Source organism: Sesamum indicum, linkage group LG3, assembly GCF_000512975.1.
Source record: "Sesamum indicum cultivar Zhongzhi No. 13 linkage group LG3, S_indicum_v1.0, whole genome shotgun sequence".
Taxonomy (NCBI): Eukaryota; Viridiplantae; Streptophyta; class Magnoliopsida; order Lamiales; family Pedaliaceae; genus Sesamum; species Sesamum indicum.
Window position 1 is genome coordinate 16,019,009 of NC_026147.1, and position 14,553 is coordinate 16,033,561.

The 14,553-nt window shown below is 33.7% G+C and overlaps 3 protein-coding genes across 8 annotated transcripts in view; all 3 read left to right on the forward strand.

The window, feature by feature from the left end:
- The window catches only part of LOC105158550 (serine hydroxymethyltransferase, mitochondrial), a 5,068-nt gene extending 4,395 nt beyond the window's left edge, over positions 1-673 (forward strand). The window contains exon 15 of the mRNA XM_011075333.2: positions 334-673. Coding sequence (XP_011073635.1) covers positions 334-473 — 140 coding nt within the window. The 3' untranslated portion in view covers positions 474-673. The remainder of the gene's footprint in view (positions 1-333) is intronic.
- On the forward strand, positions 2,165-2,844 carry LOC105158551 (protein BRICK 1). The gene is made up of 2 exons (XM_011075335.2): positions 2,165-2,427; positions 2,544-2,844. Exons 1-2 carry the CDS (start codon positions 2,295-2,297, stop codon positions 2,669-2,671), a joined length of 261 nt encoding a protein of 86 aa, XP_011073637.1. The 5' UTR covers positions 2,165-2,294; the 3' UTR covers positions 2,672-2,844.
- On the forward strand, positions 8,159-14,192 carry LOC105158552 (glycine-rich domain-containing protein 2). Of its 6 annotated transcripts, none has more exons than XM_011075338.2 (10): positions 8,159-8,390; positions 8,715-8,942; positions 9,478-9,595; positions 9,685-9,939; positions 10,134-10,583; positions 11,659-12,197; positions 12,596-12,791; positions 13,187-13,345; positions 13,427-13,974; positions 14,023-14,192. In XM_011075338.2, exons 2-9 carry the CDS (start codon positions 8,785-8,787, stop codon positions 13,937-13,939), a joined length of 2,388 nt encoding a protein of 795 aa, XP_011073640.1. In that variant the 5' UTR covers positions 8,159-8,390; positions 8,715-8,784; the 3' UTR covers positions 13,940-13,974; positions 14,023-14,192. The 6 variants fall into 6 exon arrangements, with proteins under 6 accessions (XP_011073640.1, XP_011073639.1, XP_020548398.1 ...); XM_011075337.2 differs by having other exon boundaries at positions 8,734-8,942; XM_020692739.1 differs by having other exon boundaries at positions 8,744-8,942; positions 13,427-13,988; positions 14,037-14,192.

Below are 14,553 nucleotides of genomic sequence, written 5' to 3' on the forward strand. Positions count from 1 at the left end.
AAATCGAGGGAGTCTTCTATAATATGTCTAAACCTCCCTAAGTTCCAAAATACTCTGTCATAATATAAAACATGACAGTAGGAGGCGAAATTTAAATTTTTCAAATCGAGGGACTCTTCTGCTTCTGAACATATTAAGAACAACTCTATTTTTGAAATTTACATCTGTAATGTGAAACATGACAGCAGGGGGTGCAATGTAAATTTTGAAAAAATCGAAGGATTCTTCTAATAATATGCCTAAACCTAGGGGGTGGGATGTAATTATCGTCCCTAAACGTAAAACCACCTCCTATTTTTTTCTCAACTCTTTCTCGTTCTTTTTTCATTCCAGGGACAAAGTTGAAGGACTTCTTGACCACAATGCCATCCTTCCAATCTGAGATTACAAAACTCCGCCACGACGTGGAGGAGTACGCAAAGCAATTTCCCACGATCGGGTTCGAAAAAGAAACCATGAAGTACAAGAACTAATGGATAGAGGTGAAAGCTGGACACATGTATGTTACGTTACATTACGTATGAAGAAATGTGGCTTTGCAAGTGGTTATGTACAAAATTCCAGATTCTGATTCCTCTTTTCGCTGCTGTATACGTACGATAACAAAACGATCGTATGAGCAATAAACCTTGAGCAAGGCTTGTTTCTCCCCTTGTGCAATTCGCTTGGTCGATGTTTTCTTTCGCTTCGCTGCATTTCTTGCAGATCAGTTTTTTTACTGTATGCTTCACATGAAACATCTCTTAGCCATATTATGGTATGAATATGAAATAGATGATTTGAAATGCGTTCTTGGAATAGGCAAGATGAACAAAAGTATTATTTTTTCAAAAACGCGACTTAAAAAACTAGGAGGGTTTAAGTGTAAATTTCACTCTTGTGGATTTGAATGTCTGTCTGGGTGATGTTACAATGATAAAATCTCCAGGTAGGCAAGAAACTTGTGATTTAAAGGGTGTTTATAAACCTCCTATTTTTTTTTTTTTCTTTTTGGAAATAAGTTATAAAAAAGTTGTTAGTTAGACAACAGTGAAAGTTGTGAGTATTTGGGCAAAAAAAAGAGTTGGAATCTGCGTATTTGAGAAAACAACTTAATATCTACAATATTATTAAATAACTTGCAAAAATTATTTATAACTTTTGACTTACAATAGTTTAATTTAAGGGTAGATTACAAGAACCTTTCTTAAAATTTGCATAATTACAAATACTCCCTCATTGCTTGAAAAATTACAAATACCTCCATACTGTTTTCATTTATTTTTTGTGGTGAACGGATTAAAATGTCCTTATGGACTAAGAATTATACTTTTATTTATTTTTTAAATTTTTTTTATTTTTTTTATGGACTAGTGAATAATTTTTAAATTTTTTTATTCACCTTGTCTGATTTTTTACAATTTTTTTATTTTTATAAAAAAAATATAAGAAGAGAAAAGTTGGCAATTTCATATCTCAATTCAAGAATTACATACATCAAACATTAAGGAGGTATTTGAAACTTTTTAAATAATAAGGAGGTATTCGTAATTATGTTAAATTTTAAAAGAAAAAAAATTATTGTGATATTCCCTCAATTTAAAGACGAAAATTATAAATAAAAATACTCTTTTTAGTAACAAATCGACCACAACCACGACCACAACAGGCGTACAAACCCCTTAATCCTGGCGCCCTGTGTAATAAAATGGATGCCTCAAACGTGATGATTAGTCCCTTGCACTTTAAGTTAAGACTATTTTATTTTTACTTGAAATTTTGGCAAAGTTATCGTAATGCCCCTTTTTGTGTATTAGAATTAAAATAGTTTAATGGTTGGTATAAGCTGCTGAAATTTGAATAATATATTTACCTTTTTTAATCCTATAGTTTTATAACTTGAATATGAATCTATTACTCTTCCTATTTATATTATACCTTTTTTTATTCTATAGTTTTATAATGTGTAAGGATGTTAAATAACCCATTTCTTACATTATATATTGTCTTTTTTTTTTCAATTATTTTTAAAAATATTATTTTTTTAAAATAAAATAATTAATTATTCACATGAGTATGCCGTGACCTTTGGGATATATTTAGCGTTTCTATATGCCAACACCCTGTAGTTCAAAGTCGTGTTGAAGTAGTAGCGTTTTCCTTTGCCTGCCACAAAATGTCCGCACTGCTTATGAGCTGCACGGGAGACGGAAAGACTAATGACTTGAAACACTCCCAGTACTTAGAGCTGCTCAGCTGAACGGCCAATATTCCGCCGGAGCCGAGCAGTGGGAATCGAAATTACCGGGAGAACAATGGCGCGAGCGGGGGGGATAACGAATGCTGTAAACGTGGGAATAGCAGTCCAAGCCGACTGGGAGAATCGGGAATTCATTTCCCAAATCTCCCTCAACGTTCGCCGCCTCTTTGACTTCCTCGTACAATTTGGTAACCACCCAATTTCGCTCTCGGATCCAACTTTAAATTTTAGATTGTTTTTGTTCTGTGAAAGCGATTTTTATGGTTCTTTGATTTTTTCTTCTTTTTCTTTTTAAAAAAAATAGAGTCGACAACGAAGAATAAATTGGCGAAATTGAACGAGAAGCTGGATACATTGGAGCGGCGACTGGAATTGCTGGAAGTACAAGTCAGCAATGCCACGGCAAACCCTGCTCTATTCACTCCTAATTGACCCACACTGAATTTCTGTGCTCCTGTAAGAAATATAAATCGCGGGGTTAATATGTTGGATTAATATGTTTTTACATTTCAGCGGAAATCTTGTTGTTGTTGCTGCTGCTTTTGTATGTATGATATATTTTTATATAAAATAAATATGATCACAGTTCCCTTTCTGGATTTGGATCTAAGTATTGTGGTTGCAGTTCATTATTCAAAAATTTCTGTGTGGGGTCTCTTGAACTACGTTCTGAATTGTCCAGTTCACTGGAGCTTGTGCTAATTGTAAGTTTTGGTTGTTGCTGTGTTTATTAGGATTGAACTTTGCTTATCCATTTCGAGAATGTACCATATAAGCAATCAATCTTTTAAATAGACATGGAAGGATCCACAAGAATTTACTGTTGATTCTCGTAGCAATAGCACAAAGTGAGACCAAGTTTTCACGCCAAATTGCTGAGAGAAAACTCAGCTGAAGAATTCATTGGCACAACTATCCGCTGAACTCATGAGTGTATATACCAATATTATTTGTCAGTGTATTTTATTGGCAGATAGGTATTAGATAAAAGGTAACACTTTATTGCTTAAGTACCAAGCTGAATATGGTAAAAGATCATACTTGGTCAATCCACTGATGCAGCTTAGACAGAACTTTTAATGGGTTTAATCCTCTGGGCATATTGTTTGAGAAAAATTAAAAAGACAGATTAGATTTGACAATTGCCTTTTTACTTGGGATGGAACCTGAAGATGTTGTCCAAAAGAGCTAGGGTAAGTGAATGCAAATGGAACTAATGAACTTTCTCAGTGTTTTAAGAACGCATCTAGTTCATTTATTTAGATTCTTGTGTAAATCATAATCTTCTTGGGTGAAGCAAGTTTAACTTATGGTAGAGAGACTTATTTTGTTTGTCAGAATCATCACTTTCTGAGTTCAACTGGCATATCGAACTTCGCAGCCACTTCTTGACTGGTGGGTAGAGTACCATGGTGAACTGATCCAAACCCACCTTCACCTATCATTGTTTTGTACTTTTGTCTCACAATATCTATGTACTCCATTGTTAAACTGTGGATGGATATCTATTTATTTACCATATTTTTCTGTGCCTTGCATCTTCATTTGAAAAGATTGTAGTTGCTCGTTTTGAAGAAACATATATTTGTCCAAGAGTTTAGATCATCCATAATGGATGAGTGCAACAGCATAAAAATACTGAATAGGGAAGAACGATGAATCTGATGGTTGCAAGATCCAGTTAAATATTGCTTATGCTTCTCATAGCACTTCGGCAGTAAGGTTTTAGCTATTGTTACAACTATGCTTGTTGTTGTGGTTCACCTTCATATCTTTCATGTTCTATATCATGCGAGTTATAGTTGTCCTAGGAAATCTGCTTGGTGTTTCCCCTTTTAGCAATGAGGTAGATGATTATAGGCCCTTCATCATGTTAGTGTTGGGAGACCCCAAGAAGCTTCATATTTAGTTTCTTCAAATGAATAAAAAAAATAGTTAGCTCAAATTTAGACTTACCAAAATGATCTGTAGATATTGCGGATGATTGTGTGTGCAGATATATCATCTGAGCATGTCAAACCTTGGAGTGAATGCGTAAAACATATTTTTTATGTTTAGGCATATACAAAATATCCACGTTGTCCAGAACTTTTACGACTGGGTTCACCTTGACTGTGATCTCCTCAGTCATTTAATCCAAGTTTGGCAAAATACAACACTAGGCCTGTTTGTTAACATTTCTCATTTGCACTAGGTGTAGATTGCTCCTTCCAGTGGAATGGCTTTGCTTGGCTGTTGAAGTTATTTCCAGTAGAGATGGAAGGTTGAGCTTCCTAGATTTTTATACATGAATCTAATTTACGTCTGTTGTTTCTGTGAGTCGAGAGCAGCTACAGTATAACTGACAAAACTTAGAGAGCCTGAAAACTGAAACCAGGCAGGAGTAGACAGAGGAGTTCCCTGTCCAAGTTTTCTGCATCTCATGGCCTTAATTTTGTGCCAGTAGCATTTCTTCAGTAGCTGATTCTGAATAGCCGGTTCCGGCATCAGCTACCGTATTTCTCTGGCAGTGAAAGTGCTATGTATAAGCAACAAAGAAGAGACTGAAATTAGGGGAAGCCAAGCAGATGATTGAAACCATCATGATCCAGAGACTTTTCATCATCATAGTGAAGTAACGGAATGGAGTACTAAAACGTAAATGAGGCGACTCAGGAAATGCTTGTCCATCCATACAAGTTACAACTCCATGCCACTCTTATTTCACATAAAACTCTCTTAACTCTCTGAATTTTCTGTTCTAAGTTGATGTTGCATTTTGTGCTCCACTTAATGCTCATACAGTGTGTATTATAAAATTTTCACATAATTTTATATTACGAGAAACATTTTGTACTCGTGTCATTTGCCTATTAATTGAAATATAAGATGTAAGACGAACTTAGACTATCAGATGCAAATCATGTAAAATGTCACAAAATTATTCTAGTAATAATCGTAATCATCATTTATTGTGGATGCAGAAATATTGCAAATATGGGAAATTATGATTGTTCTAGGCATTTTTAAGAATAAGTGAACCAATTTCTTGGTTAATTTGTATGCCTGTTGTCTTCATAATGTTGGTAATGAGTAATGGAAGTTGATAGAGACAGTTAATTATGTATTGATATGAATAATATAAATGCCAACCACTCTTTTTATATATTTTGGTAACTTAAAATACCCTCTGATTCTATAATGTAATGAGTTGGGATAAGATCAAAGCAGTTCTAATAGAAGTGAACATTTTGTACTTGATATTGTGAAGTGACATAATTGGCCTTCTGTATGCTCAGCTAAGCAATCTCCCTTCATGAACAATTCAACTTTATGCACGCACAACCCTTTCAGATTTCTAACTCAATGCATCACAAGTTATGACATCTCATTTGCTCTTTTCTTTCTCACTTTCAACATTAGAAAATTTCAGCCCGCCTCAAATCTACTCAAATTTGAATTGATTATATATTATGGTAAGTCATGGTAGACTCTTCTAGAATTTGTCATAAATACAAATGCTTTTCGTTTTTTGAAATATTACAAATACTCTTTTGAAATGAATGACCGTCCAACAAATATCTTCTCGTGACAGCCTATTGTTGGGAGTGTTTGTTAAATGATTATTAATAATTGCAAAGGTATTTGTAATTTTTTAAAAAATAAGGGATAATCGTAATATGATAAATTTTAGGGGAGTTCGTTTTTCTATAATTGAATCTAATCATATTTAGTTTGAATAAAAATTCTCCCTTCATTTTAAAATAAATATGAAATATTCTTTTTTGTAAATATAACTGTTATCTGAACTTGATTTAATAGCCCAGGGACTTTGCATTTATATAATACTAGTTTTTATGGCATGCTGTTTCTGCATACATATAATAAATAATGTTTCACACTTTAAAATATATTATGAATAAGATTAAAATTTACAAACTAATCCATTACATCAAAAAGAAGAAGAAAAAAAATTAATGTGCCATTTAATGTATAATAGAGAAAACTGAATAAGGCAGTTATCTTATTAATTCAAGTATGTTTTTGACTTTATAAAAATTGGTGCTGCGGTATAAGTAATCATCATTTGAAAGTATGGGAGCCCTTTTTTTTTATATCAATATAGATATATGTATGCATATTTTAATTCAATCTAAACCTCATTAGAAACTGTTATTTGTTATATATATATTTTTTTAAGGAAATGATATTGCATCATTATTGCAAGATATCTGTCAATATTCAACGCATTCCTTAATAACATCCGGATTGCACATAAAAGTGTGATTGAGCCTAAGACGGAGGTCATATGAATACGTTGGATGTCATAAATTTGAGTTGGGTGAGACGTATGGATATTTATCTCATTTTATTTTTGTAATTTATTTACAGTCATGTTGACATATTTGTTGAATTAAGAATTATTATAATTTGTTATTTATTATTTTTAATATATTAATATATTGATTGAATTCACATAATGCTAAAATAAAAATCTTTATCCATTGGTATTATGAACAACTAGTAATGATTTATAATTAATCCAATAATCACCATCGGAATAAATATATAATTACTATTACATTAAACAAAAACACGTACATTAGTATAAATTAGACCAGTGCCCTCTCTAGAATACTATTTAGAGAGATCAGAATAAATTTTAGTTGTACAAATTAAATTATAGATTTTTCAAGTATATATGTAAAATAATTATTACATATATTTTCACAATTTAAATCAATAAATATCTCATATTTATTGAGATAGAACCTAAAATAATTATGCTCATGAAAACAAAGTTCAATCTACTATACATTATCAAATTCGCTCAAGGAGTATCCTAAAAAAAATTAGGGTTTATAAAGATTTCCAAAAAAATTATAGAAGAAAGAATTGTAAAACTAAATACCAATAATAAATGTTATGTGATTGATGATTATCTCTAAATTACATAATAATTACGTGACGAGTGTATTATACTCATATTATTGATTCAAGTTTGGCACGAATTGGCGCAAATTTTTTTACTACGGATTATACTTAGTTTAAGGGATGATATGGTCTATTTATACGATTAAATCATCTCTACTTTCTAAAAAAAATATACATATATTTTGGTATATAATTAATTCAAGGGATGTTACATGCTACACCTCTGCTATATAGTTTATTTAAACAAATTGCCCCTGACTTTTGAAAAATTACACATACATCCACTAAAAATAGGGGTGTCAATAGGTAGGGTGATATTGTTTATTTGAATACCTGTAGTGATAAAATTAAATTTTAAAGTCTTCTAATATTAAATTCGATTGCTATTAAATATGTAGATTTGATATTTTTTAAGATTATTTTGTAAATGGTATAATCAATGATATAATATTTAAAAAATTCTATCGATAAAAAGTTATTTGTGAATTGGTCTTAATAATTTTAAATTTATTGATAAATTATGGAAAAAAATTAATTAATCAATATGATTGCAGAAAAAAGAATTAAAAAAAACTGGGTCTAAATCTGACCCTACCCGAAAATTGAGTTTTTGTCGGGTGTAGAAACTCGTGGATCTTGAGTTGGGATTAAGGGTCTGGGTACAGAATAAATTTTTGGGCTTTCCTTGTATTCGGGCCTGACCCTACCCATTGACAGACCTAATCAGAAATATCAACGTTATTTTCACAACCCATTCATATTCTTTTAGAAAATTACACATAAACTCCTAGAAAATGTTAACAACATTACCAAACTACCCATACTTTTTAACTATTGAGGGTGGTTAATAAAAGGAGAAAGACAGATAATTTATTTTAATATACCATACATCAGCGGTGTAAATGTAATTGTTCCTTAATTTAATTTCCTTAATTTTTTACTGCAATTAGATCAATTAGTTCAGAAAAAATAATGATTAAATATCATCTCTCACATCACACCAGAATGAAGAGATTGGCTAACACGAGAAGGTAACGGCCGTTGCCGCGATTGGGTGTTATTTGTTTTCCAAGGACAATTTGGTCCGTCAATTTCTCTGCTGTACTTTTGATCGAGGATATTGTACTAGCATTGAGCTGATGAGATACCATAAATATCAATGTCCATCTCTCCAGTCCACGTTGCCGGATCATTTGCAATCAAGCTATTTCGTCGATTTTCGGGTGGTTTTTCTCTAGTAAGTTTTCGACCAATTGTTTGTTTTTCCGCCGATCATCTTAATCTGTGTGGTTGTAGTCGTTTTCTATTGGTTTACATGGGATTGTACTCAATTATTCATGCGAAAATGTGAGGTGTGGCAGTTGAAATTTCATAAATTTGGAGTTATTAAAATCTCTTTTTATCTGTTGAGGTTATATAAGGTCTTGTTTCAGTTCACATAGTTTCGCGCAGAAAGTTTATTAGTTTTTCAGATATTCCCAAATTTTTGTCATTTTTTGGATTACTAACTATAAGAAGTCTGATCAATAATTGAACAGTGTACTTGTTTTCCATATGTCAGTTTATAAAAGTTTTGATAGATATAAACAGGGGTAGAATCTTGGTTTGCTGAGAGCTGATTAGCGCAAAGAATGGAGAGGGAGCAGGAATTCGAATGGGAAGCAGCTCAAAGCATTGAAATAAGTTTTGACCTTATCGCCGCAGCGAAACAACAGCTCAAGTTTCTGGCAGCTGTTGATAGGAACCGTTGGCTATATGAAGGCCCAGGTCTAGATAGGGCCATTTACAGGTAAGAAGCTGATTCTGAATTTGTTATATGAATTCTTGTTGTTTCTCTTGCTTGTGAAGGCTGATTTATACATCAGTACTGCAATGTAATAAATGAGATATTCTGATGGTTCTCCTTTGGGAATGTTTTTTATGTTATCTTGATGCTTAAAATTGAGGAGCTTATATTAGCAGTTTAGGTGAAGGTGTTTAATATACTATTTTGACAAAAAATAACTGAAATCATTTGCTTGGTGTCATTTTAGATTTGAGGAACACCCAACTAAGTACAACTTCCAACTTGAAGTTCTGGAAAGTAGAAAAATGATTAAACCATCACCTACTATAGTTTTTGTAATTTCATATGTGATTCACTGTTTAATATCATGTCATAAGAAGAAACAGATGTTCATTCTTATAAGAGTCTTCAGCATAACCACAAGCACCGGCATTACACACATCTTTTGAGGCCTTCAATACATCGTCTTGATGGGAATAATTCTTTGAATTATTTTTTATATTCATTTTAATCAATACATTTATCTGTGATTTTCTAGGTATAATGCATTTTGGCTTCCTTTGCTGGCAAAGCATTCTGAATCCCAACTTTTAGATGGTCCATTGGTTGTTCCTTTAGATTGTGAATGGATATGGCACTGTCACAGACTCAATCCAGTATGTTTCTGTATTTTGCATTTTACAATCAATTTTTTAGTAATTTAATTATGGTGCAATGCGAAGTCATTTATGATCTTATCTTCCAGGTCAGATATAAAGTAGACTGTGAGGAGTTCTATGGGAGAATTCTTGACAATCAGAATGTTGTTTCTTCTGTGGGTGAAGCTTCAAGAAGCACAACTGAAGAAGTTTGGAAGACTTTATACCCAGGTGAGCCCTATGAATTGGATCTGAAGGGTGCTCTTCAAGATAACATTCATGGAAGGAACGTAGGAGGGGAAAAATGTACCAAGTATGATTTGATCGCTGCTGTTCAGAGGCAAAGTCCGTTCTTTTATCAGGTATTCAAGTTCATTGTCATTGTCAACCTTTTCGCATTAGATCCCATTAATACTTACTTTTGCTTTGTCAATGGCTTTTATCATTATTGTCATTCAAGATGCACGAGATACAGCTTCATTGCATTATCAACGTCAAGCCCTTTTCTCTATCATCTGACTGTGTTATCCTGTGTACCTTCTCGTATGTATTATAGGTATCCAGAGCCCATATGATTGATGATCGGTATCTTGAAGGATCTGTGGCTAGGTACAAAGGATTTTTGCACCTAATCAAGAGAAACAAGGAGAGACACATAAAGAGCTTCTCAGTTCCAACTTATGACATTGACCTCATTTGGCATACTCACCAGTTACATCCAGTTTCTTATTGCAAAGACCTTGTGGAAATTATGGGACAGGTTTTAGAACATGATGATACTGATTCAGACAGAACCAAAGGTCAGAAACTTGATATTGGGTTTTCTGGGACCACCAAGACATTTGAGGAGATGTATGGTTCTAGATATTGGAGAGCAGGAGCAATGTACCGTGGTCACACTCCTTCATCTGTCAGAAGTACTCCTTATTTTGGCGTAGCAAGTAAGACGTTGACCACTGTCAATGACAGCCAGAAGATCAAACTTCCTGAGGTGAAAGTTTTGGAGGTAGAGTTCATAAAAGATCTCTATAGCTGTAAGCTTTTCCATAGATTTATTTGCACATATACAGGCATCGAAACTCATGCACCTAACAATAGTATATAGTTATATTTTCTTTAGAGTAAACTAAATCACCATGATTCAGAAGATGTTTACCAGAAGGGGGATTGGAGAGTCTGGAACCATGAAGGTCATAAAATTTTTTGATGATAATGATTATTTCTATATCATGCCTCATAAATGGTGGATGCCAGAGTTTCATATTGTTGTTCATAGCTACGTACAACTTTTTAGCGTTTAGTTCTAATCTGAGTAATTTCCTTTTTTCTTTTTAGCTAGCCCTTACGCAATCTAGAAAATATAGACTAACATAAAATTCCTGCCTAATCAAGAGGAGCCGGCAAATAGTATTCCATATACTTTTCGCTTACGTGGATAAAACCTTGTTGAGTTCAATTGATTTAACGGACCAAAAGTATTTGATACATATAATAACCTGAATACCCTTGAACTAATGCTTGCAGCTTTGAAGAAGCATGTTCTTTTGCCTGGAAAAGTTAAGCATTTTGCATTTTACCTGCTGTACTAGAGTCTTTGTCATTGTTTGTCTAACATGAGCACCATTAACCTTCAGATAAAAAGTCCTTGCACATTTAAAATCAAAATTTAAATAGCTCAACGAACAAAACTTATGGTTCTATAAGAAATGCACTGACTCAAAGTGGTTGGTTTGAGCTTGGCATACTGAATACTACTTGACCCATAAAAAGTCATATTTTGAATTATGTGAAGATTGGCCTACTTCAAAGAAATGATCTTTTGGTTCTTCTGAGTTATGGATGCAATTTCAGTTTCACGTACTCGTCATGCTTTCAGTGTAAAAAGTTTTTTAGGATGTCTTTCTTCTGTAGAAATGGGAATATCATTGTAATAGCTAGTGTCTGAATGAGAATACTGTGCATTCAAGGTCTTCTAATTCTAAATACAGAAGCAGGTTTAAGTCTTCAATATGATTCCTCGACTTGGGAAGAGAATGATTGTGGCATTGGACAAAGTTAACATAATTTCTGCCATTTTTCAGGTAATGCTGGAGGCTGTGGGAGTGAGGAATCTACCAGAAGGACATAATGGAAGTCTCTTATTGTCCTTTAGTAAAACGCAACCTGATGTTGTCTTCAATGAAAAGAGGAGTCTAAAATTTTTTTCTGAATCTGGAGAGAAACAGGTGGCTTCCTTCCATTGTCAACCGACTGGCCATCTAAGCTTTGAACTTATGTATTGCTTGGATTCCAGATTACAAGCACCAAACTCATCCAAAACTATCGGTACCACTTCAATATCCCTGGAAGATTTCCTGTCTTCAGGGTCAAGTCTCAAAATAGAGAAATGGCTGGAGTTGTTACCTAATTCAAACATCATACAGTCCAAACCAATTGGCCTACTAGTGGCTATATCCGTTACTATACCTGTAAAGGTACCGTATGTACTTCATACAATGCGTTCTCAGCCGTTCTCAAAAACTTCCTGCCTGTTCCCACTTCCAGTGAGGGCTCGATTTGCTAGAAGTTGGACAAACATCATTGATGAGGCTGGAAATTTGGTCATGAGCCTACATATGAGGTATTTATGGTTCTACTTTTTTCTTGGACTAGATGAGTTACTTTGCCTAAGAGAACTTCAACGTGTGTGCGATGCTATAGGTTAATTCACCATTATTTGTCAAATCTTGACTATCATGTTTATGATTATTTTGGTGTCAAAACTTATGAATATAGATTGTGGGTATTGGATTTGCTAAGTTCATTTGTTTCTGAAGAATTGAAGTACCTGATTTTCTCTCTTGATAAACTTTGGTGGGAGACATTTGGGTATATGGTTGTCCACATGTAATGTTCTTTGCACCATTTAGTATAAATTCAATGGAGTGAATATGTAACTTATTGAAGGAAATATATTGAGGTTTTGAAGAACACGATGTTACTTGACATCTTAAAATTGTGATATTATACTAACTGCAGAAACTCAAAAAAGTCGAGAGGCAAAGGAGAAAGTATGAGAAAAGAGGTGGCTGGCGTTCTAGAATCAGGCGAAAAATGTATTCTGGCTGAATTTGCAGAGTCGAAATGGTTACTAGTAAATTCTCCTTGGTCCCTTCAGTTTCCAATAACAAACAATGATGATGGCCACCTGTTGGAGCTGACTGGCCCGCGGACCGTAAGTGTTGCCCTTTCTATGCTATATGTCTATATCTCTTGCAGTTATGGAACTTCCAAAGAGAACCAAAAATCTGGATTCTGTTCTTCCTTGAGTAATCTTATTAGAATCTTAGTATTGTTCAAGAGACTGCATTGCTTTTATTAGTATAACTTCTTATCATGGATGACATTCTTTCTGATAGTAGTATTGGTTTTTTAACACATCTGTGATGCATTCCTTCAATTCAAAAAATCTGACAATGTGAAGAATGAGTAGCTAGCCACTTTGTAGTCAATTACTATTTGAAAAATATCATGTTCAAGAGGCAACCTTATATCTTAAAGAGTCTTCAATCCTATAACTTCTATTAGCATGTCCAATTGCAAGACTCATCTCTCTGTTTCTTCATTCAGGTGAGACTTTTCGTTGGTGGAAGATTGGATTATGAGTTGAAGCATTGTGAGAAACATAAAGGATTCGAAAATCACCTAATTACTGCAATAGAATTTTCTGATGAATACCCTTATGGTAGAGCAGTGGCATTACTTGATTTCAAGTCTGGCACTGTGAAGGTAATATTATGTACAGAAATACTAATTTCCAGCAAAGCATCACAACCCTGATTTACTGAATAGTTTATTTTGGGCTGTCAGGTCAACGAAGAATGGTTCCTTCAGCCTGCATTTGTGCTCACATTTATATTTGCTTATGTATTGAGGAAGGAAGGATGTAATACCCATATTACAGGCATTAAAACTCCGAAGCAGAAAGGGATTGCTTTGATGCCATCTGAAGGGGGAGCTCGCAGTGAAAGTTGTAATGCAAAATGTGGAAACGGGGTTGGAAGTGATGTGAGGACTTTGGAGTCTGGTGGATGTGGCGGATGTGGTGGTTGTGGTGGTGGTGGGTGTGGAAACATGGCCAGATGTGGGGGTTGCGGTGGTTGTGGGGGTTGTGGTGGTGGTGGGTGTGGAAACAGGACCAAAAGTGGTGGATGTGGCAGCGGCTGTAGTGGTGGATGTGGCGGTTGTGGTGGTTGCGGTGGTTGTGGTGGTGGTGGTGGTTATGGCTACAAATCAGGCAATGTGATTGGTGCCGGTAATGGCTACAGTAATGGACACCCAAATCAAGCCGTCATCCCACAGAATGAGATACGTGTTGCATGAGATGTGATTACTGCAGTTCAGCGACTCTTGTGTACATATATATATATATATATATATATATATATATATATATATATATATATATATATATATATATATATATATATATATATATATACATGGATCTTTGAAATGTCCTGGAATCATTGTATGATCGTTTCTTGTCGGCATGAAATCTGTGTGTTTGTAAACTTCAATATATTCTTCTCTTGTGTACGGAAGTGGAATAAAGTTGAAGATGTCTTCTATGAAATGAACGATTCTCTCAATTGTTTATCACTTATATTTTATTTATAATAAACTCAATAAATATGTTAAATAATTATTATTAAAAAAACTACAATTCTATAAAAAGATTTAATAATGGATACATATCAAATAGGCGAACTCTGCAGATACATTATGAATACATGTTAAATGCATTTTCGAAGTATCAAAAAGCGAAAAGAAAAAAAAAAATTGAATACTTGTCCAATATATTTTTATGAGTATCTAATACGTCCAGATATGGCATCGGGTACTAACTGATATTTATCAAAAGATTTGGATCAAAGCAAAAGAAAAAAAAAAACTATGCTATTTTGATAAAAAAAAAAAAAAAACTAGTTAAATTA

Excerpts from the sequence above, each read along its gene's own strand:
- LOC105158551 (XM_011075335.2), top strand. The coding sequence starts at position 2,295 with ATGGCGCGAGCGGGGGGGATAACGAATGCTGTAAACGTGGGAATAGCA. Across the intron at positions 2,428-2,543 it reads TGACTTCCTCGTACAATTTG|AGTCGACAACGAAGAATAAA; the intron begins GTAACCACCCAA and ends TAAAAAAAATAG.
- LOC105158552 (XM_011075338.2), top strand. The coding sequence starts at position 8,785 with ATGGAGAGGGAGCAGGAATTCGAATGGGAAGCAGCTCAAAGCATTGAA. Across the intron at positions 12,792-13,186 it reads AGCTGACTGGCCCGCGGACC|GTGAGACTTTTCGTTGGTGG; the intron begins GTAAGTGTTGCC and ends TTCTTCATTCAG. Across the intron at positions 13,346-13,426 it reads TCAAGTCTGGCACTGTGAAG|GTCAACGAAGAATGGTTCCT; the intron begins GTAATATTATGT and ends TTGGGCTGTCAG.